The sequence below is a fragment of the Ambystoma mexicanum genome, chromosome 3q (genome assembly GCF_040938575.1).
Source record: "Ambystoma mexicanum isolate Mex_15411 chromosome 3q, UKY_AmexF1_1, whole genome shotgun sequence".
Lineage (NCBI taxonomy): Eukaryota > Metazoa > Chordata > Amphibia > Caudata > Ambystomatidae > Ambystoma > Ambystoma mexicanum.
Window position 1 is genome coordinate 1,082,649,173 of NC_090926.1, and position 25,063 is coordinate 1,082,674,235.

Sequence of the window (25,063 nt, forward strand, 5' to 3'; positions counted from 1 at the left end):
ATGGATTGAGAACCCAGTGGAATCCTCCTCTGTTGTAACGGGCAACCTCCTGTCTTATATCTCTGTCATACAAACTCACTGTATGGCTTGTCTCATGCACACTCTCACGTACACATTACACTGTGAACCTGTTACATGTTGCCTGACAGGCAGTATTCTAATGCTCCCAACAATCTGATATGCACAATGCTATCAAAACAGAATACACATATCATAAGTGCAAGAAGAAACACTTAGTTTTGTGGAATGTCCTTGGTCTTCTCCAAAACTCTGTCTTGGTCCTCTGAATACAGTGGAGTGGCTGTATGATAAAGCCGTGTGAGAGAACGTACAAAACAACCTTCAGCCAATGAAATATGCACAATCTGAGAAAGCGGTCGCTGACTACAGCGGACGCTACTTTACATGCAGTCTGTTTTCACGTGATTAGTAACACACAGGGTTACGGGCTAAAGTGAGCCATTCATGAGCTTTGGCTCCCGGATTAGTGTCAGTGCGCTTATGGTAGCGCCAGGTGAGTACTGGTTCCTAGCGCGATCAAGGTGGAAGTTAGTTAGGGTTTGTATTAGCAGTATTAGCATGCAGGGTTAACGGGGATAATAAAAGCGTTCACGTTTGTTTTCCAGACTTTTCTGCACTGAGATCAGGGGCCAGTATTATCCGGTGGGGGCTTGGCTCCTGCACGCGTCCTCACTGTGGTGTACATTGTGTGCAGTTGTGCTGCGTTCGCGCAACATATTTGCACTCAGGGCAGGGACAGAAAGTATCCGGTGGGGGCTTGGCCCCTGCGCGTATTTCCCGTTTTGGTGCTCGCTGTTCTGCGGTGTGCTGTTGCCTATTCCCCTGGTTCCTTGGTAACTATCTTTGTGATGGTGAGGGGCCGGTGACCCGTTCCTGTGGGGCGGGGCCCTGCGCATGTGCTCCTTCCCCTGGAGCTTAGCACAGCATGTCTTGCCTGGAGAATGCCTCGAACGCAAGCCTCGGGCTGGGATGCGCATGCCTGTTTAACGGTGCTCGCCCAAGAAGGCCGCCATTTTGTTGTTGCAAAGGTCATGGGACTTGTAGTCTGATAGAAGTTCCAGTGGTTATGCCTGCAGAGCGGGCAAATTAACAGTCTGTATGGGTGCCTCTGCCCAATTCATGGATTTCACTTCTGTGTTGTGCTTGCCATATATCTAGTAATTTGACTGTGCCCACCACTACCCACCGCCCTCCCAGTATACAATCATGCCCATAGCTTCCTGCAAGCTCGCTGTTGCTACCACCATGCTTCTCACTCTCCTTGCAACACTCGCTGCTCTCCAACTCTACACCTCACTCCGCCCCATCACACCCACTCCACAAAGTCCCTTCCCCAATCCCACTCAACCCACTGCCCTGGATACCTCACAAACACACTCACCTCTAACAGACGCACCCCCTGCACCCTGCATCACAATAATGTATAGACTAGAAAGACTTAGAGCTTGCACACTGACTGCAGAAATCAGCACACAACCCCCTCCCATAGAACACAGAAACCCCAATGTCACCACACATAACATAACAAACACATCCGACACCCACGGCTCCACTAACAAACTACTCACACCTCACATCAAATGTGCCCTCCTCAATGTCCGCTCCCTCCCAGCTCATGCATCAGAGATTCATGACCTCTTATCCAACAACAACATTGACCTATTAGCCATCACAGAAACATGGTTACATGAAGCATCAGGCCCTGACATTGCACTTGCACTACCACCATGCTTCACCATACTCAGACAAGACAGACCTGAACGAATAGGAGGCGGAGTAGCATTCATCTACAAGGAGAAACTCCAGCTCCGGCTTGTCAGTCACTCCTCGACCAGCAACTCTGACCTCTTATCGGCCAAACTCACATTGTCACCCAACAGTACCATCAATATTCACTTACTATACCGTCCCCCAGGCCTCACCCTAGACTCTCATGAAAACATCATCCACATTCTCAGTAATAATATCAAAAGCTCCACTAAAACCCTTCTACTAGGAGACCTCAATCTGCGATTCAATGATGCTAAAGACAAACCTGCGGTCACCTTCACCAAGGAACTTAGTGACTTAGGCTTCACCCAGAAAGTAGAAAGTCCAACTCACTCCAAAGGCCGCATTCTAGATTGGATCGCGGACCATAATTGCCTCTCTACTATCACCTCTAACACCTCACTGCCCTGGACCGACCACAACTGTATCGAATTCTCTGTTCCCATCACTAAAAACCACAAAACTCTGACCCCTGCTATCGCTGCACAAGTCAGAAGCTCTGAAAAGCTTAAAGAGGATAACCTGCGCCCTTACCTCAACACCTCCAAACTAGCACCCCCTTTCGCTAATGAACCCAATATCCTAGCAGACATCTACAAAGATGTCATCACTAAAGCTATTAATGAAATAGCACCACTCGAATGGAAAAAAGAAAAGAAATCACTACACACAACTCTTGGTTCACTTCAGAACTGCACTCAATGCGCTCCCACAAAAGAGAAGCACTAAAAAACTGGCAAACCAACCCCTGCAGCAGTGCCAAAAACAAATTCAACTTAATCTCCCACCAATACAAAACAGCTACCACCGCTGCCAAAGCCAACGCCTTCAACACACAAATCTCTAATGCCAAATCGCACTCTAAAGAAATCTTTGCCATTTTTAAAGAGCTCATCTCCCCCCCAATACACCTGATGAAATAATCAAAGATGAAGCCTGGTGTGCTAGTATCCAAGCTGCCATGATACACAAAATTGACCTTCTCCAAAAGAAAATCAAAGACCGTTGCAAAGCATTACCTCAACAGACAGGAACCAAGCCTACCAACTCCACACCTGCCTCGTCTAAGCCCACCATACCTGACTTCTCCTTCAGGGACGTCACTGAACCAGAAGTTATCAACTTACTAAAAAATCTCAAACCCTCCCCTTGTAAAGGTGATATATGCCTGCCCAAGCTCATCAAAGACTGCAAGACTGCTTTGCGCCGCTATTTACGGCCTTCATCAATGCGTCCTTTAAATCTAGCATTATCCCAGCTAGCCTCAAAGAGGCCTGGGTCTGCCCCCTCGTAAAAAAACATACCCTCGACCGCCTACAACCCAACAACTACAGACCGATAACTACAGTGCCATTCCTCTTGAAATTACTGGACAGAGCCGCACACTGCCAAATCCAACACTTTCTGGAAACCCACTCCATCCTAGGGACCAGGCAATCAGGCTTCCGGAAAGGACACGGCACCGAAACAGCCCTGTTGGATTTGAAGAGTCAGATCACCCAAATCATGGACTAGGGCAAGCAAGCCCTACTGCTCCTCCTAGATCTCTCAGCCGCATTCGATCTGGTTGATCACAAGACCCTCACCTCACACCTCACACACTCAGCCAATTTCTCTAAAGAATCAGCTCTCTGGATCACCTCCTTCATTGAGGGAAGAACCATGAAAGTCTTCTCGGACACTGCTAAGGCCACACCCACTACAATCCACTGCGGGGTCCCTCGAGGATCCTGCACTGCACCCACACTTTACAACTTGTTCACTAAGACTCTCTTTGACAAACTCAACTCACATGGTATCACGTACACGAACTACGCGGACGACACACAAGTACTTCTACCTCTCTCAAGATCATACCACGAAGACGCCAAGGCACTCCACACGATCTACTCCATCATCCAGGCTTGGATGGCAGTTAATGGCCTCTGCCTTAATGGAGACAAGACTGAAATCATGATACTAGTTCAACAGAGCACCATAGACAAACTGGACAACTGTACGCCAACTTCTCCATTGACAACTCCATCATCCCCGTATCCACAGCTGTCAAGACACTGGGAGTTTACCTAGACTCCTCACTATCAATGACCAGACAAGTCAGCGCAATCACTTCCTCATCTGCGCATACCACCAAACTTATAAACGCCATCAAGCCATACCTCTCAAAACCTAACTGCCTTTCAATAGCCAGAGCAACCATTGGAGCCAAACTGGACTATTGCAATGCCCTCCTAGCAGGCATATCGGCAAAAAACCTAAACAGACTACAAGTCACACAGAACAATGCTCTCCGGGCCGCTCTTAGCATCCCAAGAAGAGAGCATATCTCCCAGGTCAGACACTCAGCCCAATGGCTCCCGGTCAAAGAGCAGATCACACTCAAAATCCTCACCCTCACACACAAATGCCTCTCTCTTTCCGCCCCGTCCTACCTATCAGAGACCATCTCCAAACCCTCCTCCTCAGGTCCCACCAGGACGCAATACACCAACTTACTCCATATCCCACGCATCAAAAAAGTCAAAGCCGGTGGCCTAAGCTTCCCCTACATTACTGCCAAGTCCTGGAACGCTCTACCTGCAGACATTAGAGGGAGAACTCACTCCCGATTTTTCATAGGAAACTTAAGACCTCCTTCCTTGCACAATAATATGTGACACTCGCTAACGTATGTAAATAAAATGCACTGTAAATTTGTACAAATGTCATACCTGCTCCTGTAAATTATGTATTACTCGTGTATATGCAACTAAGATGTGTCTGTAACAAGCACCACAATGCCCCCGGGCTGACGTGCACTCTACAAATCCGAATAAATAAATAGTAACATCTTTTTCCTGCCGGTTTGTTCTTCGTGACTGTGGTAATTGCCCCTGATTCCTGACGCAGGTTGCTTGGTGGGACTTTGGAAGACTTCGAGGAGTACGAAAGTCAGGTCCAAGACCTGAACCTAGTTGATAAGAGCATCACAAATCCTCTTCTTCAAAACAGAACCTGGCAAAGTAGTGAGCCAGGCCGAGCAGAGCAATCAGTGAGAGAAGTACAGGTCCAGGGCCTGCATCCAGATGAGAAGAGCATCATGAATCCTCTTCTTTGGGACAACATCTGACAGGAGAGGAACCTGGGCTGCCGAAACAAATCAGCAGAATCTTAGGGGTCTGGGCCCCACAATTATAGTCCAGTAAAAACAAGGTGAAGGGAAGACGAGTGGAAGAGAAGCATACCCCGATTCTAAGTGATCCGACCGCAGCTGATTTTGCCGCGGCCGGAAAGTTTGCATGAGAAAGGTGCGAACTACCAAAGGTTTGAACCTTTCTCATGCGTACACACTTACATACTATGGGGGCTGCAGGGGTGTCCCGCCCAACCCCAGCACACTATACTGTAAAGTATAGTGAGCGGGGTGTTGCGGGGGACACCCCTGCAGCCTCCGTTTTTGTTCTTTTTTCTGTTTTATTTTCCTACAGGGGGGTATCCCCCGCAACACCCCGCTCACTATACCACACAGTACTTTTGGTGTTCGAACCTTTGGTGGTAGCATTTTTCGGTCGTATTGTACGGTCTGACCTTTTTTTTTCGGTCCGATCGTACAATACTCATACACCCTGGTGGAGTAGAACTATGGGAATACAGTACCAAGAGAAGGGAGACATTTCCTTGATACACCAAAGCCCGGGGAAGCTTGAGGAGGGCCTGGAGAAGGGAGTCAATCCCCAGCATCTGTAAACTTTGATAAAGAGCCTGAGAAGGGCCTGGGGAATGAAGTCAATCCCCCGGCCTACGTGAACTATGACAAAGAGCCTGAAAGAGACCAGGGGATGGAAGCCATACTTCCTGGTGTTGTGTACCGCGACGCCCAGAGAGGTCAGCACAAGGAAGCCATACCCCCTGATCGTGTGGACCGTGAAGCAAAGCCAAGGAAGGCCCAGAAAAGGAAGTCATTCCTGGGTACTGTGAAAGCATCGAGAACAAGATACCTGGAGAAGGGAGCCATTCTCCAGGGACCCAATAGTGGAGTTAACTATGGACTATAAGGAATGATGTTTGAGTTGGACCATTACCTTTTTGATTTGAGAACTTAACAACACCAGAACTTTGTTTTGTATCTTGGAAAGGAACTCAGACCTGGAGAAGGGAGTCATTCTTGCAGGTGAAGCTCCCACCTGCAATTGAAACTATAAAACATTGTCCGGACCAAGAAGATCCTTTACCTCTTCAGTATTAGTTACAAGTGTGAGAGATAGAAGTTGGCAATTTGACACATTTGGATACTTTTAATTTACTTCTGTCAGATTCCTTAGTTCCTTAGTTGAGGCAGGGAATCCCCTCCTTATGTTAGGGAGGAATATGTTTCCTCCTTATTTTTACTAAAAAGAGTTTATGCCAGCAAGCATGCCATCTGTGTGCCAGTCTCCTCCTCCTGCACCCTTACAGCGCATAACCAAACAACACCTACAGACTGTGTGTCCCTTCTTATATGTCATTCAAGGCAGGGCCTCTTTTGGTTCCCAGTCCACCCCTGTTCCTCCCTATCTGTACTCCAATGCAAATTTTCAACATTTCTGATGCTTGTTAATCTGCTTAGACTCACATGATGTGCATATGGTCCGACATCCAGTTGTAACCGCTGAGTATTGCATCTTGTCTTTCGGGGACCGAAAGTGGACGTCGGCATAGGCGTGTCTGTAACACTATCCCTATCATGACGTGTGTAGTACCCAAAATCCCTCACGCGCCGAGGTCCCTCAGATTGTTTTTTTCCGCCCAGATAACTGGTCGCCCTACAGCGGAGCTCTTACTAGCGACATTGTTTATCTTACCGAAGATTTGGTTTATGCTCCGTTAAGTCACTTCGCCTAATAAGAACATCTTCGACGAAGACTACGGAGGAATCGTCTACGGCTGTGGTCTCGGCGCCTAAGATCCGGTGGCCGGATTTCCACGTGGTCGGGCCCTCTGGCCGACCTATACAGTAGGGAGAGTGGGTTTCGGGGTGGCCATATTGTTATTATGTCTTTCCTCCTTTCCACTTCTTTCTCTTTTGGTCTGGTCATCCTTCCCTTTTGCTATCGAAAGGACTCCTTTTAGATTCTGCCCTAAGTGTAGGGTCAGATATCCTTGGAAGGACGAGCACAGGACGTGTAACGCCTGTCTCCCCCTAGAGCACGACGAAAAGCGGTGTTCGGCGTACAAACACCTTAAGCCTAAAACACGTAAGGATCGCCGTGTAAAGCGGTGGGCCGCGTACGGCATGTCACGCGTGGAGCCTTCCTCCCCTACCGCAACACCAGCCGAAAGTGACGGGGGTACTTCGGATGACCAAACGTCCAATGCGGATGTTATAGACCTTGAGGTGGACACTTCTAGGTCCGCCACGCCAGTCCCCGACCCTTCCAGGCTCGACTCTGGTCTTGCTATAGGACTACACCTGGCGACAAGGGCGTACATAAACATCGCACTAAACACACAACCCCTACGCCGTCTTCGACGCCTTCGTCGAAAAAGGCGAAAACGCCAACGGGTCAGTCGAAAATTTCGCCGGTTCCCTCGGATCGTGTGGATCCAAGGCCTTCCCCTCATCCGCAACAGCACATGACGACGGGGCAAACGAATATTGATAGGAGCGCTACTCCCCAATCTACACGCGCTGAAGTTTTGGAGTCTGAAACTTCGCCGATTTCCAAGGCCTCAATAGGCCCGAACGTTACGACTAGGCCTCTACCCGCCACTCCGACCGCTGGGCCTTCTGGCGCCGCGGACGGCTTTTCGGCTACCGTTACATTACCGTAGGCTTTGTCTTGCGACGATTCGGTTACTATCCGGAAAAGCATCAGTAGGAATCCAGCGGCGGTGGGCCTTATCCCGGTCCCGCAGAAAGTTATGGGCCAAGCCGCGGAAACATTTTCGGCGGACTTGGCCCGTGATTCGGATGACTCTTACGTGGATAGTCAAGAGCCTCTCTCAGACACCCTGAGAAGTTCCTCTCCACGCCAAAGGGCGGAGAATGTTGCTTCTCCCCAACTAGGCCCTTTTAGGTCCTCGAAATGGACTACCGAAAAGTTCGAGGGATGTATGGATCGGCTGGAGCAGATTATTAGTTGTGCTGACCAGTCTCTGCCGAAAAAAGGCTCGGGTAGACCTTAACCTTCAAATACAAGATGTTCAGCCTCAGGTTTTCCAACAGGAAGACGTGGCCCACATGGACACATACAGGGACATCTATACTGAAGAAGAGGAATCCTCTTTTCTCGAAAATTATGAAGAAGATTAACAGGAGATGACGGAGAACTGGGAGAAAACCCAGCAGGAAGGACAGGATCCTTGGTCACATCAAGATCAGGACTCTGATAAAAGCGCTCTATAAATCAATCAATCAATCAATCAATCAATCAATCAATAAATCAAATTTGTGCGTCGATTCTCCCCCTTCCACTCCGGCTCGCCAGGCCTCCCCTGTGGATGACCAAATAGCTTTCAACACCATGTTGAAAAAGGCAGCAGAGTTCTTCAAAATTGCAACACAAGAGTCTTTGCCTGAGCAGGATTTTGTCGAAGACATTATTATGGAAAAACATCTGGCAAGTCAATCCATTCCCCTCCTTAACTCGGTTAAAAGGCGGATTGCTCCATCTTTAGTCACACCTGCCCAGACAAGGGCCGTGAACCCGAGAGTCGAAAAACTATTTCGGCCTTCTCCTTCCGACCCTCTATATAGCAAGGGGCATGCCATCCCGGACTCACTAGTGGTCACCACTACTCGTAAGAGGGCAGGGGTACCCCCTGGCCACTGGAGAATCACCTCCGGACAAGGAGTCTAAAAGATTGTATGCCCTAGGCAAACGTGTCACGTCAGCGGCGGCGTATACCATTCGGGTTGCTAATAACACTACGTTATTGGCAAGCTATGCCGATGCCCAATGGAACCTGCTCCAAGAAGGCCTTCAAGAGGTCCCGGAACCGGCCAGGACCAAGCTTCTCACCATTGTTGCGGAAGGAAAACTGGTTAACCAAAATGTGGCCAAAAACATTTTAGATACTGCAGAAACATCGGGCAAATCCCTTGCACAAGGGACTCTTCTGAAGAGACACGCATGGCTGCGTACATTGGGATTTGGACCTGAAACTCAGGCCTCCCTCATTAATATGCCCATCGAAGAGTCAAACCTCTTTGGGAAAGCAGTTGATGAAGCTTTGGAGACAGCCAAGAAGCAGCATGAGACCTTGAAATCTCTGCAGCAAATTACACAAAAACCCTCTTCCCAGAGGGGTAATAACTCTCAGCGTTCCTTTCGAGGACAAGCTCGTACCGGTCAAAACAATTACGGCACGGGCAACTTCAACAATAACCAAACATCTGGAAGACCCCCTTACTATCTCTCAAGGGGTCAGAAAGGTGGCAAAGGTAGAGGCAGAGGCCCCAATCCCAGAGGAGCCACAGCCTCGGGTCAGAAATGACCACCAAATCCAGGTCCCCTCCCATGCCTCCCCGGTCGTGGGGCGATTAACATCTTTCCTCAAGGGCATGGGAGGGAATAACATCCGACCAGTGGGTCTTAAAGACGGTCGCCCACGGTTACTGCGTGGAATTCTCCTGACCTCCACAGTTCAGACCACCACGCTCACGGCACCTTTCACAGGACCATCTAAACATCCTGATTCAAGAGGTGGAAGCACTGCTGGGAAAGGCCGCCACAGAAGCCGTCCCTATTCTTCAGGTAAACAAGGGTATTAATTCAGTTTACTTCCTTGTACCCCGAAAGGATCTCAGCATGCGCCCTGTTCTAGATCTGCACCCAGAAAACAAGTTCATAAAGCCCAAGATGTTTCGCATGGTAACACTACAAGAAGTGATCCCATTGCTGAAACGGGGGGACTTCATGGCAACGTTCGATATGAAAGATGCATACTTTCATATTTCAATGTTGCCAGCGCACAGAAAATACCTTAGGTTCATGAGTCAGGACAAACGCTACCAGTTCAAAGTACTCCTCTTCGGCATCGCCTCAGCGCCAAGGGTGTTTACCAAAGTGCTGGCAGTGGCAGCAGCACACCTGCGCAGACTATCAGTTGCAGTTTACCCTTACCTCGACGACTGGCTTATTACGGGGGACTCGTTCGGAGCTTGTTTTTCGAACACCCAAAAAACAGTTGATCTCCTCTTCAGCCTGGGCTTTTCAATCAACGAAAAGAAGTCCAGCCTAGTCCCCAGCCAAGTAAAACAATTTCTGGGTGCACTAATTCGGACGGAAGACGGTCTTGTCTTCCCCTCCAGCGAGAGGGTCCAGAACATGCTCTCTCAGATTCCTCAATATGTAGCCAGTCGAGAGGTGACGGTTCGCAAAGCCATGCGGTTGCTAGGGACGATGGCGTCATGTATATACTTGGTTCCCCAAGCGCGGCTGCGCATGCGTCCCATGCAAGAGCGGCTCAACAGCCAGTGGTGTCAGGCCAGCAGACAATGGGAAGATCTAGTAGTTGTCTCGCCAGCCCTCTTTCTCTCTCTGCAGTGGTGGTCGAGGGAAAACCTCCTGAAGGGGAAAACCTTCACCACCCCTGCAGTGGAAGCCACTCTCACGACAGACGCATCTCTCACGGGATGGGGGGCTCACCTGCTTCAGCAGACAGCACACGGAGTGTGGTCCCCTCAAGTAGCGTCCAATCATATAAACTTACTGGAGCTATTAGCAGTGTTCAAAGCATTGAAAGCCTTTTTGGTACAACTGCAAGGGAAGACGGTGCTGATCTTAACCGACAGCACTACAGCAATGTATTACCTGAACAAACAGGGGGGCACTCACTCTCCAGGGCTATCCAAGCTGTCCCAAAACTTTTGGAGATGGGCTCTCAAACACAGGATGTTTTTGTTATCCCAACATGTTCCAGGGGAACTCAATCTTCTAGCAGATGTACTCAGCAGAGATTTTCCTCTGCCAGAAGAGTACGAATGGCGGCTGCACGAAGACATTGTATCCAGCGTCATTGCAGAATGGGGATTCCCAGAGATCGACCTGTTTGCCACTCAGGAGAACGGCCAATGCCTAGACTACGCCTCCAGGTACCCCCGGAACCGGTCCAAGGGGAACGGTCTCTGGATAACTTGTGTGGGGAAAATTTGTCTACGCTTTTCTCCCGACTCCCCTTCTCAACAAGATAGTGCACACGATGCACCAGAACCAGTTACCATGATACTAGTGGCCCCCATGTGGGCCCGCCAACCCTGGTTCGCTCACCTGATGGAAATGTCCCTCTCCCCACCAGTCAAGCTGCCCTGCCCGTACAACATGTTGTCTCAGGACAGAGGGGAGACCCTGCACCCGTGCCCCCAAACCCTGAATTTAGTAGCCTGGCTCCTGAGATCATAGAGTTTGGACACCTGCAACTCCCTCAGAGGTGCATTGACATACTCTGGGAAGCAAGGAAACCTAATACACGTTATTGCTATGCTAGTAAGTGGAAACGTTTCGTCATCTGGTGCAATTCCAAAAGTGTCAATCCTATCGATTGCTCACCCTCACACATTGTGTTGTATCTAACCCACCTGTTGGACTCTGGGTTAGTCTTTAATTCCCTAAAGGTTCATCTGGCTGCTTTGTCAGCCTACACCACATCACAGCAAAAGGAATCATGGTGGAAGGTACCGGTAATTAAAACCTTTATTGAAGGAGTTAAGAGGATTTATCCTCCAATCTCTCATCCAGCCCCTGGATGGGATCTGAATGTGGTTTTAACCAGGCTCATGGGAGTTCCCTTCGAGGCTATGCATAAAACAAGTCTGAAAGACCTGACTTATAAAACAGCCTTTCTAGTGGCTATCACTTCTATCAGAAGGGTTAGCGAACTACAGGCTCTTTCTGTTTTAGACCCCTTTGTTACAATTTACAAGGATAAGGTAGTTCTGCGCACACATCCCAGGTTTGCTCCTAAATTTATTTCGAAGTTCCACGTGAACCAGTCAATCGAACTACCCACTTTCTTCCAGAACCCTACTAACATGGCCGAAAGAATCCTTCACACACTAGACGTGCGTAGAACAGTCATGTTTTACCTGGAGAAAAATAAACCACTAAGAAAGCCTAAACAATTCTTCGTTTCAGTGGTAGCTGGTAGATAAGGGGACCTGTCTCTAAATCAGCTATCTCAAGGTGGATTGGCAAATGCATCACACTATGTTACACTCTTGCGAAGAGAGAACTGCCCTTCAAGCCTAGAGCACATTCTACTCGAGGCACTGGGGCATCCATAGCATTCATTGCAAATGTTCCTCTTGAGTCCATTTGCAAAGCGGCAACCTGGAGTTCTGTACACACCTTTACAAAACGCTATTGCCTAGACACTCATTCTAGGTCTGATTCTCAGGTGGGACAAGCAGTACTAAGACATCTTTTCTCTACTGTTCCTTCTCACAACCCACCTCCAACTCCGGGTACTTCTCACTAGTCTATGCACAGCATGTGATTCTAAGCAGATTAACAAGCATCATAAGACATGCATTACTTACCGTAATAGCATTTCTGATGATTGTATCTGCTTAGATTCACATGCGCCCACCATACCGCCCTGCTCGGGGTAGAAGGAACATAGACTCATTACTACTTTCTCTCTTTATGTACTCACTCACGTTAGCCTTGGGCTCCCTCATGGCAGAAAAAATACAATCGGAGGGACCTCGGTGCGTGAGGGATTTTGGGTACTACACACGTCACGATAGGGATAGTGTTACAGACATGCCTATGCCGATGTCCCCTTTCGGTCCCCGAAAGACAAGATGCAATACTCTGCGGTTACCACTGGATGTCGGACCATATCCACAGCATGTGAATCTAAGCAGATACAATCATCAGAAATGCTATTACGGTAAATAATGCATGTCATAGGTGTCGCAACACCTAATAGCCCAAACTAAAAAGGTGAAATGCCTGGGGCTGACCTTCATTGTAGCTTTCACAAATTTCATAAGATTCTTTCAAAAATAGTTCTGGAAAACTAATTATGTGGATATTTACAGCTGTACAGCTTGTCTGAGCTACAGTTGTATATATATTTCTGAGGCTTGTGGAATCTGCTTAGATCACATGCTGTGCATAGGCCGACATCTAGTGGAAGCTGCGGAGTATTACAGTTTGTTTTTCGAAACTCGAAAATGGGCGTCGACACAGGGCGTGCCAGTAATACTATCCCTAGTGTGACGTCCACTGTACCCAAGATCCCTCACGCGTCTAGGATCCTCAGATTGTTTTTTTCCGCCATACTGGTCGGAAGCATTTTGCGGAGTCCCCTGCCCTTAGCCATACTTTTGCTAAAAATTTAAAAATAATTATCTATTGACATCCTTCCCCACCCCAGCGTCGAACTTCGACAACTCGACGCCGGCTGGAGAAGAAATCGACCGTCGGCTGCTGCACGACGGATTTGGGCCTCGGAAGGCTGCTGGCCTGGTAGGCCGCTGGCCTCGGCCCTGCAAGTAGGGAGAGTGGGGGGTGGTACATACTCTACACTCTTTGTATATAGGTACACCTTATACATTTCCTACACTTAACAGCCGCTGCCTCAAGGTGCGTATGGAGGGTACCCCTTTTCAATTCTGCCCCAAGTGCAATCGCAAATACCCTTGGGTCGACAGGCACGCCACGTGCAATCTCTGCTTGCCGAGGGAGGACCACGAAGAAGAAGAGGATGACCCGGAAACATACAGAGTAGATTCCCCGGTAGAGAACGAAGCCCCGGTTACCGACTCCCAGGTCGATAACCAACCCCTCCTAAATGAGGTTCTCGCTCACGCAGCAGAACATTTCCACATTGACACCCACGGTGTACAGGAGGAAAGGGACTTCGCAGAAGAGTTAGTGGGAGAAAGGAGGCCTGTTGCCCAGACCATCCCTATCCTTAAATCCATTCAGCGGAGAATAGATCCGTCCCTGGTGAACCCAAACCTCACCAGAGCAGTCAATCCCAGGGTTGAAAAACTTTTCAGGGCAGCTCAGTCTGACCCTCTCTATATAAGAGGACATCTGAAGCCAGACTCCCTAGTTGTCACCAACACTCGTAAGAGGGCTGGGACACCCTTGTCTTCGTCAGAAGCTCCTCCCGACAAGGAGAGCAAAAAACTATACGGTTTCGGCAGAAAAGTAGCCTCAACGTCCGCCTATCAAGCAAGGATTGCTAACTCCACCACCCTGTTGGCCAGCTATAACTGCCATCAGTGGGAAGAAGTCGCGGCTCTCATAGCCTCTGCTCCTGAACCGTTAAAGGGCCAATTAGCTTGGATTTCCGCAGAGGGTAGAGCCTTGTCTGGTTGCATTTTGAAAGCAACCTTCGACGCCGCGTACAACGCAGGCAGATTGATAGCAGAAGGTACTGTTATCAAGAGACATGCGTGGTTACGGCAGTCTGGTTTTAAGGCAGAAACACAGGCATCATTGTTAGACAAAACCGGTGGAAGCCGATCTGTTGTTTGGTAAGGCGGTCGAAGACGCACTGAAAAATGCCAAGGACGAATACGAGACACTCAAATCCCTTGGTCAGTTAACCAATAAACCCCCGAACCAGAGAGGGAATAGTAATTTTCGTCGCCCACGCGGCCAAAATTCCCAGAGAGGATCTAACTATTCCCAGGGGCAGGGTACACAGTGGAACAACAACCAACAGTCTACCCAGGGTTACGGCAGGGGTAATAGGAGAGGTCGTGGTAAAGGCAGAGGCAGCCCCAGCAAGGGAGGCGGCACGCCTCCACCAAAGCAGTGACGCTCAGTTCAGGGTCCCTTCTCACGCAACCCCAATAGGGGGATGCATTTCGAACTTCACCCAGGCTTGGGAAGGGATCACATCAGACAGATGGGTGCTGTCAACAGTATCCACGGGATATTGTATAGAGCTACTGCAGCATCCCCAGAACCATCCTCCACGACAAAGAGTACACTCCTTAGAACATCAGAAGATTCTCCTCGAGGAGATCGCCTTTCTTCTACAAAAGGACGCGATAGAACTCGTCCCGGGACACCAGGTAAACAAGGGTATTTATTCAACTTACTTCCTTGTGCCAAAGAAAGACTTGATAATGCGCCCAGTATTGGACTTACGGCCTGCCAACAAGTATGTCAAGCCCCAAAAATTTCGTATGACCACGCTACTAGAGGTAATCCCCCTCCTAAGAAAGGGGGATTACATGGCAACTTTGGATATGAAAGATGCTTATTTTCATATTTCCATGTTCCCAGCGCACAGAAAGTACTTGCGCTTCAAGGTGGACAGTCGGCACTACCAATTCAAAGGTACTGCCCTTCGGGATAGCTTCTGCACCAAGGGTATTCACCAAGGTACTGGCGGTGGCAGCTGCACACCTACGCAGGGAGGCAATCCCAGTGTACCCTTATCTGGACGACTGGCTCATAACGGGGGAAACCCCAGGAATTTGCAGGACAAATATTCAAAGGACTATCAACCTCCTCCACGAGTTAGGCTTCTCAATCAACGAGAAGAAGTCAAGCCTGGTGCCAAGCACCTCAAAACAATTCCTAGGAGCAATCCTAGATACCCAGGAGGGGTTGACCTTTCCTTCAGAAGAAAGAATTCGGAATATACTACTGCAAATTCCCCATTATCAGTCCGGTCAACAAATAACGGTACGCAAAGCAATGCGTTTACTGGGCATGATGGCGTCATGCATTTACCTGGTCCCCCACGCGCGCCTGCGCATGCGTCCCATGCAAGAATGGTTGGCGAAACAGTGGTCTCAGGCAAGTGGTCAGTGGGACGATCTAGTGGTCGTTTCGCCAACACTGGTAAAAAGCCTTCACTGGTGGACAAGAGAGAACCTCGCACAAGGGAAACCCTTTTACGATCCCGAAGTACAGGCAGTAGTCACTACCGACGCATGTCTGACGGGGTGGGGAGCTCACCATCTCCACCACACAGCTCAGGGTCTCTGGTCTCACTCAGTGGCCAAGAACCACATCAACCTGCTAGAGCTTCTGGCAGTATTCAGAGCGCTTCAGGCGTTTGAACCCCACCTACTAAACCTGTCAGTGCAAATCCGGACGGACAGCACTACAGCCATGTTCTACCTGAACAAGCAAGGAGGGACTCGATCGCCAAATCTGTCCAAGCTTGCCCAGAAAATCTGGAGATGGGCATTCAGACGGAACATCTTCCTGTCATCACAACATGTTCCAGGGGAGCTCAATTCCCTAGCGGATGCTCTGAGCAGAGACTCCCTCCCAGAGGAACACGAATGGGTTCTTCAGAGAGAGGTCGTAGAAGATCCCTTCGCTCAGTGGGGTTTCCCCACTATAGACTTATTCGCCACAAGCGAAAACAGCAATGCCCAGGATTTGCATCGAGGTTCCCCCAACCAGACTCCCAGGGGAACGCCCTGTGGATGAACTGGTCAGGGATGTTTGCGTACGCTTTTCCACCAACTCCTCTCATCAGGAAGGTGGTGAACAAGATGAACAGGGAGTCGATGACGCTCGTCCTAGTTGCTCCCATGTGGGCAAGACAACCGTGGTTCCCACACCTACGCAGGATGGCGGTGTGCGAGCCCATCAAACTTCCAGCCTGGTACAATCTACTGTCCCAGCACCAAGGTCAAACAGTGCACCAGCAACCCAACTCAATGAACCTGGCAGCATGGCTCCTGAGGTCATAGAGTTTGGACACCTCAATTTACCACAGAGGTGTATGGACATCCTAAAGGAATCTAGGAAACCAAACACAAGGCACTGTTACTTTGACAAGTGGAAGAGGTTTGTTATCTGGTGCCAGAGTAGACAAATCAACCCAGTTGATTGCACTCCTTCCACTATTGTTACATACATGCTCCACCTGCTAGATGCAGGATTGGTTTTTAACTCACTGAAAGTACACCTGGCAGCCCTCTCGGCTTACACCACTTCCCATAGCAAGGTTTTGTGGTGGAAAGTACCAGTAGTTAAAGCCTTCATGGAAGGAGTAAAGAGACTTCACCCTCCTATTTCAAACCCACCACCAGGGTGGGACCTTAATGTGGTGCTAGCCAAGCTCATGGGCCCCCCTTTCGAACCCATGCATAAAAGCAGTCTCAAACACCTGACTTATAAAACGGCCTTCTTAGTAGCTATTACTTCTATAAGAAGGGTCAGTGAAATTCAGGCTCTGTCAGTGCAGGATCCCTTCTTTACTATCCATAAAGACAAACTGGTTTTACGCACACACCCTAGGTTCTCGCCTAAATTTATATCAAAATTCCATGTAAAGCAGTCCATCGAGCTTCCGGCTTTCTTCCAGAACCCGCAAAGCTCGGCTGAGGTGAAACTACACACCCTAGATGTGCGTAGGGCGGTCCTCTACTATGTAAATAAAACCAGACCGCTAAGGAAAACAGATCAACTGTTTGTCTACGTAGCTACAGGCAGAGAGGGAGATCGCGTCTCTAAAGGTGCCATCTCGAAGTGGATTATTAACTGTATCCAGCTGTGTTACTCACTCTCTGAAAAGACTCTGCCTTTTACGCCAAGGGCCCACTCTACTAGAGGCATTGGGGCCACTCTGGCTTTCATTGCAAATGTACCCCTTGTCACCATTTTCAAAGCAGCTACTTGGAGCTCTATTCACACTTTTACTCAGCATTACTGCATTGACACCCATTCCAAGGCAGATACACAAGTGGGACAAGCGGTTCTAAGACACTTATTTGCTCATGACCCTTCTCACATCCCACCTCCTTCTTCTGGTACTGCTCGCTAATCTATGCACAGCATGTGATCTAAGCAGATTCCACAAGCCTCAGAAGGGATACATTACTCACCGTAATCGTATTTCTGATGCTTGTATCTCCTTAGATTCACATGCGACCCACCCTTCCTCCCCTCCGAGAGAAGGCGCATGATTGCTTGTAGTCTTACCTTTTCTGTCTATCTGCCTGGACTATCTGTACTCACGCTACTCCTCATGCTACCTCATGTCAGGAAAAAATACAATCTGAGGATCCTAGACGCGTGAGGGATCTTGGGTACAGTGGACGTCACACTAGGGATAGTATTACTGGCACGCCCTGTGTCGACGCCCATTTTCGAGTTTCGAAAAACAAACTGTAATACTCCGCAGCTTCCACTAGATGTCGGCCTATGCACAGCATGTGAATCTAAGCAGATACAAGCATCAGAAATACGATTACGGTGAGTAATGTATCCCATATGTGTACACTGCTTTCAGTAATCTGCTTTCTGTAATGTGTTTAAACTTTAGACCTGTATTCTGTTTTTAGGCCTATTGTTATATTCTGAAATCTGTGTAAATACGATTTTGAATGTATCTATGCTAATTCTATTATGTCAGAGATAGCTCAAAGAACACTCCAACTTCCAGAGAAGGTTCAAGGGTTTTAATTGATTTCATAGGCAGTTGCTAGGGCTGTCCCTCACTCTTATCATCTGAAATGCACCAGGTTCTCCCTCACCAAGGTGTCCCTACTCCCTGGGTGAGTATACACGTATTGTTTCGCCTTACTTTCTACTTATAGCTTGCTGATGGTGATGCCCAAAAGGTGACTGCATTATGTATCTAAGCTCCCTTCTGGAATTCTTAGGCTAGCCCTACACTATTGTGTTAGTTGCTTAAGTGATTATAGGGTTGTGCCTTTCAGACACCCTACCCAACTTGGTCTCCTCCCTCTCACGCTGATGCTCCTCTCCCTGTCTCTGACTGCTGTTCTCCTTTAAATACTCTCCTGCCTCCAACCCCACCTACTTTCTCTCATTCTACTTACATCTTCTTCTTCTGCCCCTCTTATGTTTCTCTCACTCATCCTACTACCTGCCTCCACCATTTGATGTTGATACTCCATCATCCATACTACTACTCCCTCCTCCACACTACTACTCCCTCCACCATACTATTACCACTCAACACTACTACAACTCCTCCATTACTTCTCCCTTCCCCACACTGAGCCTCACTCCTCCACATTGCTACTACTTCACACCATTACTACCACTTCACTCCACCTTCTTCCCAGTTACCCTCTTTTCACTCTCTTAAACACCTTCCATTCATTCCCTGTACTCTTTCCAACACACTCACTCACCTTGCATGCACACTCACTATACAGTACCACTTGCTCTCACCAACCAATACCTCACCTTTATTCCGATTCGCCTCCATGCTCCAATCCACTTCCTGCTGGTCTCTTGGCCTGTCACCTCCTCCTCCTCTAACCTCACCTGAACAACCTGCAATTTCCTGTTTCTTGCTGCTCCTCTTATCTCCCCCTCCTTATCCCCTTGGATTAGGGGCCCTGACCAATCTGGCCCTGTTTTTCCTGCCCAGGAGGTGTTACGATCAGTAGTATTTACAAATAAGGGGTTAAACTCCACCCTTTTTATCCATGCAAGGATGCCGTGCTTCAACAGTGGTGGTCTAACATTGCAAAGTGTCTAGGTTTGTGTTAGGGGGCCTCCGTGCAGTCACCCTCAAGGTAAGCAAAGGTTTGTTAATTAAACGCTGCTCTGTAAAATAAAGTCCTAGAAGTATGTTTGGTGCAGTAGTTGGGTTACTGTGTTCGCTGGTGCTGGGGAGTGGTTTGTGGAATCTTTAGCAGTCACATAAGCTCTTCGGTTTCTCGTTCACTGACTCTGCTTCTCAGATGACCTTAGGCCAGTAGTGTGGGGTGATAATTGGTTGCCGCCCTGCTGGTGTATCACTGCTGCTTTTAGGAAAGAAAAAGAAAACTTGTCCAGCATTTTCTTGAAGTGTTATGGGGTGATGCAAGTTGGTGCTACACATATATGAGTAGGTACTTAAGGAGGGGACAAGAATTGGGGCTCTCTCAACTGCCACTATCCTTTTCTGGGGTAGGGCTGCCTCTGGTTTCCACCATGTTAGGTCTCCCACCCCAGGCAGCGAGGAGTTCCTATCACCTTGTGACAAGGTCAGATTACTTAACTTGTCACTACTTCTGTGGGATTCCTCTTTGTATCCTGCTCCAGAGTGTTCTTTGTGCAGGATATTTTTACAAACATAACACTGTGACAAATTCACAAGTACATGTAGGTGCGAAACACAAGGTACAAAGTGCATACTCTCCACACCTATTGTTTGTGTATCTGAAAAAAGGCTCTTAAATGAGATGGATGTCTCACGGGTGTAGTGTGTTTCCTGCTCAGGGTCAGCTGTTCATACAGATGTTACACTGTGTGCATGGAGATCATCAATATGTTTTGTCTGATGAGTCAGGGCATTGGTTGCGGAGCAGGGCTTGATGTTTATTTTTTCCTGTGTAGTGTCAGCTGATGGAGCTCTTCCTGGTGTAGAGAGGGGACCCAGGCATGGGAGAGGAAAAAGGGAACAATACTTCTCAGTTTCCGGTTGGCCGTGGAGTCTCGGAAGGCAACAGACAAGTCAGCCCATCCCTGCAACAGCATCCTCTTGCTCTTAAGCTAATTTACCGGTTGGCAGGCTGAGCTTTGGTGGAGAAGCCAGAGGAAGGGTGGGAGGTTAGGGCTCCATCAGTGGCTCCTGAGGAAGCAAGGTAGCATCCTTCGCTTACACTGATCGATTATTTTTTTGTATCCCAACAGGAGTCAGAGAAGGGTCCTGTCGCCAAAAAAGGGATGACCGGGCCCAGGATCACCCAGCACCAAGCATCCACAGCATGGTCAGTGGCAGCCCCCAGAGAGTATTTGTCAGACAGAGAGGTGGAGCAGTAGGAACCTCAGAAGCTTATTTTCATGGTGCCCAGCACCAGTCAGGTCTGGGTCAAGGTAAGAGGGCATGAAACCAGATTCATAAAAGCGTGTACCTGCTCTACTGATTTGACACTGCAGAAAGCTTTGCCTTTGACAGGCACCATTTGCACCACCCATTCCAAAAACATGCATCCCTCAACCTTCAACCTCCCAAAATGGGCATCCTCAAACTACCAGTAACAGGGCATAACAGTCATCTCCCCATAAACAGGCGTCATGACCGACTACTACCAACACAAAATCACAAGCATCAGCGGCGTAACTCACTTGTCTCTCTCACCAACTTCAACACGAGGTATCACTTCTCCTCTAACCTGTCACAGTAAAATTCACTACGGCTACCCCAGTAGCAGGCACTATTCACCCCACCTATCCCAACAACATTCCCTCTTACTGTTAAACAATTAGCATAACAGCTACAACATCAGAATATCATTTCCAAAATCTATTTCAATAGAGATTTGCCACTCCAGAACAAGGTATCCCTCCCAGCACTACCACAATTTCATATACAATTCTCTTTTTTATATTTGTGCCGGATTAGCAGTCCTCTGTACTATGCCTGTCAGTGCTCTTACATATATGTTTAACTGTACATTATTTGTCTCTCCTCTCTCTGTTGTTTTAATACACCACACATTTATAATGTAAAAAGCTTAACATATTTGCTTTCTTAATAGTGTTGCATTTCCAACCCCAACCATGTTTTAGAGGTGTATACATAGAAGTAAATAGAAACAGACATGCTATTCTTGGCTATTTGCATCATAGGCTTAATAACATCCTTGCTTGTCCGCACCGTTTACATATGTCTCTGGTTGGTTGGTAAAGCCATGTATAAAATTGTTCTGGCCTGTAAGACATGCTGAGTTTTCATGAATTCATGTATTCCTGTATCCAACTTGTGTGGGAAGACTCAGACTGCAGTTCAGTTGTTAGAAATAGTAAACAACAATATTCATAGCCAAAATTGTCACCTTCTCATAATGCAGTTAGACAGCAGACTTTATTCAGTTTGTATTACACTTAAAGCAATCAGATAATAATGATCTCGAACAAGTGGGACTATACTTGTTCAAGAAAGTGCTCCATTCCATGTGAATGACAGATTGATGCTCATTTACCCAGCTCATCAACTTTTCCAAGTAGTATAGCTCTCAGACCTTCTGCACCCACTTCTTTTTTTAGGGAGCTAAGGACTCTTTGGTGCATTATGTGTGCATTATGTGCGGTAGGGAATTCCCTCCTCCCCTAATGTCCCTAGTAATGTCAAATAAAACAGTATCAATAAAGGTACTAAAGGTTTTTCAATCCCATCTAACTCCTTTATCAAGGACAGGACTTTAGATCTAAGAGTTTACCCAGCTGCATGACCCCCACACATGCCAATAAGTAGAGCATTTACAGCATAAACAGCTTTTGCTCAGAAATATTTTGGCCAGACTCGCTGGAGGAAGCTGCCAGTGATGCAACAGTATTATACCTTTCGATTTAAATTGAAAGGAAGTGTAAGAGTTCTATGCCCTGTCAGACATACAAATCCACAAGAAATCCTCCCTCCCAAAATCACTGCATATATTTTAGCTATGTGTCCCTTTTTTTCTTAATGAATTATCCAAAGGTTCCTCAAATAGTGGTTTGTTAATCTTGAATATTCACTTTTCCTGGGACAACACACTCTTCAATGGAAGATATAAAAACACTGAGCGTTTGGTATGGCTAACCCTTTCTCTAAGGCATGTATCTCTATAAACCTGACCTCTCTACACACCTGCCCAGCCTACGCCCACCTTAAGCATGAATGAAACCTACTCATGCCAGATAGTTCAGATACAAAGAGGTCCAAGGTGAATGCCAAGCGGAGAGAAGTGGGGCACTTCTCTGACTCCTCCAATCATGCCATAACTTCCCTAGCACCAGGTATGTTCTATCAATGTTTGGGATGCAGTCGTGGGCACCCATAACCATTCTCCCACTGTCAGAGGGCGTAAAACTACACACATTTTAATTTTGAAGCCTTTGTTTTGATTTTCGTCACTCACACATGATCTGGTAACCCTGTTAATTGTGCTGCAACCTATTAGCGGGAAATGAGTAAGCCATCTTGTCAAAAGGAGACTATCAATTACAGGCTATGCAGCGCTGGGAAGGGCTGAAGTAGGAAAAACTGAAGTAGTAGGGTGGGTCTTAAAGGAATGGTTCGGTCAAAATGTTTTATTGCCCCTACGGGTCGGCCTGGTGTTTTTAAGCCTAAGTCGCTCGATTTTAGAAAAATTTCCTATGGACCTTACCCGAGTTTTCGTCCATTAAACGCACGCGAAAACAGACATCAGGGAGCTGCCATTTTGTGATAATCCTATCATTTCCCCCATCGCCCTGGCTGACCTGCTTTTGCGGCACTAAATCATATCCCCCGCACCTCAGCCTGACATTATCAAAACATTCATATTCCCCGCCTCTCTCCGTGATGTTTCTGTGCTGCGTAGGCAAACGCGCCCAGCCATCTTCTACGCGACTTTCCACAGAACCCGGAAACCAACACAGATCAGCTCACAACATCAGCTCGCGCCACAATTCGGAATATAAAACTGTACTTTAAAATCAAACAGGAACACGGTAAATTTGGTAAAGTAAATTTATTTGACATTAAATGTTTATAGAGTATTCAGCAATTGCCATATGAACTCCGAAAGTCATTTATTTTCTTGCATCTCTATCCGCAAATCCGTAAAAGTTTATCGTTAGTCACACGCTGTTCCTTTATGGTACACAGGGTGTTGAAGCACTTTTGTCGCACGTTGAACCGCAAGGCTGTTCCATCAAGTAGGCACTAGGCCAGCGTTAAGGTTGATATGTTGCTTCTAGCCGCTAGTACCGCGTAAGGGCATATGGGCCCTTGGCAATCGTCCCATAAGATCATCAGGATTGTGCAGTTGTTTACATTAAGCTGCAGTTGGCGGTTAAAAAAAACCATCTGCCGGTGTCTGAAACTGGTGGCAGTGGCAAAAGGGAAGGATATACCTGTTTTGAAAACATAAAATGTATAATTAGTCTCGCCAGCCGATCTTTATTAATATTATTTGTTTTATTTATTACGGCCGAGCTGAAACTATTTGCTTTCAAGGATAGTGCAATGGAGTATGTTCGGCTCTAAAATCAATGCGAAAACTAACGAAATAAATCGAGGTTCGTACACAATGAGAAACGACTTTTTGTCTACATGCATGTGGAATGTGGACCTGCATGCCCATGTGCCTGCTACAAGGACGATCCTACAAACCTTTTCAAAGCTCTTCATTCATTAATTTATTCATGCATCCATTCATTAATTCTTCATTCCGGTATAAAAGCGTCTAAAGAGTTACTTGCATTATATTTGCAATTTCCATTGTGTCTCTGCGTAATGCAGCCCGTAAATCCCACGGTGCTCTTGACAACGATTTTTCGTATACTGAACTAACATGAAACTCGGTCTAGTTTCAGAATTTTCTGCCTTATCGTCTCTTATGTTATTGCATCCCCCACCCCTCCTTCAAATGAAGTTCTTTCGGCATGGTCCCTGTCTCTCAAGGTCAAAAAACAATAGAACCTTGTACTGCCAGTGCGAGTTGTGGGCCTCTTCAGGGCGCGAGCTGAAAATCAAAGCCGCTGACCTTCACTAGAAATGAGCATACATTCTTTCTTTGCAACATCCCGTAGTAAAGCCATCTGTGAGAACTTGAAGTTTCGAATCCATCTATGTATTGCGCCTCAATGTGCAAATGCGAACTGGCTTGTCTCCCATCTGCAACGGCTCGCTTGGCGCGTTCTAAGGCCCCCAATTTTGTCCTCGTCTGCGAGCTTTGAAGCCCCAAAGAACCATAACTATTGAGACTTTTAATTTTTTGGGGAAGGTCAGGGAAAGTACCCGAGGAGTTGAGTTGAAAGTGAGATTTATTGTTTGTTTGTTACATTATTTGCAATACGCAAGCCTCCCCTCGGTTAACAGTGCCCAGCATTTAGAAGAGATTGTGAAAATTAGTTACATCAACAAAAATATATACATACACATATAGACAGTGTCAACAATATGAGGTGAATAGAGAGAGAATTCAAAGATGACACCCAGGTTGTTCGGCACCCAGGATAGTGAAGGTAGGGGTTAGGGTTAGCGTACTTTGTATGCACTCTGTACAATAACATTTATTTACAAAAAGACAATCGTATTACAATTATTTAAACCGGGATTTGTATTTCACAACCAGCTCTCCTTTTGGTGACATGGAACTGTGGCAATGTTGGGTGGCAATGTATCAGTGCTCTGCAGAGAAACGTTCAAAATTCCATATCTGTGCTTCTCTAATACAGCAACAATAAGGCTTTTGACAAAGTCGAACTCCATTTCCTCATAGACTGGTTTGATCACCCATTGCTTACTTCTTTTTGAAAAGGCCTTAGTGTAGCGAGGCATCCTTACATTACCCTTAGCCCTAGATTGTTCACGGCCGAGATTCTCGTTATGGGCCAAAACCGCTAGTAGAGTCCTATGTCTCATGCCCTGTATGCTGAAATGC

At 47.4% G+C, this 25,063-nt stretch overlaps 1 protein-coding gene across 4 annotated transcripts in view; it reads left to right on the forward strand.

Annotated features, from left to right (window-relative positions):
- LOC138583273 (zinc finger protein 398-like) overlaps positions 1-25,063 on the forward strand; it is a 584,509-nt gene that overhangs the window by 209,904 nt on the left and 349,542 nt on the right. For all 4 annotated transcript variants that reach the window (XM_069655367.1, XM_069655368.1, XM_069655369.1 and 1 more), the window contains one exon: positions 20,343-20,525. In XM_069655367.1, coding sequence (XP_069511468.1) covers positions 20,343-20,525 — 183 coding nt within the window. The remainder of the gene's footprint in view (positions 1-20,342; positions 20,526-25,063) is intronic.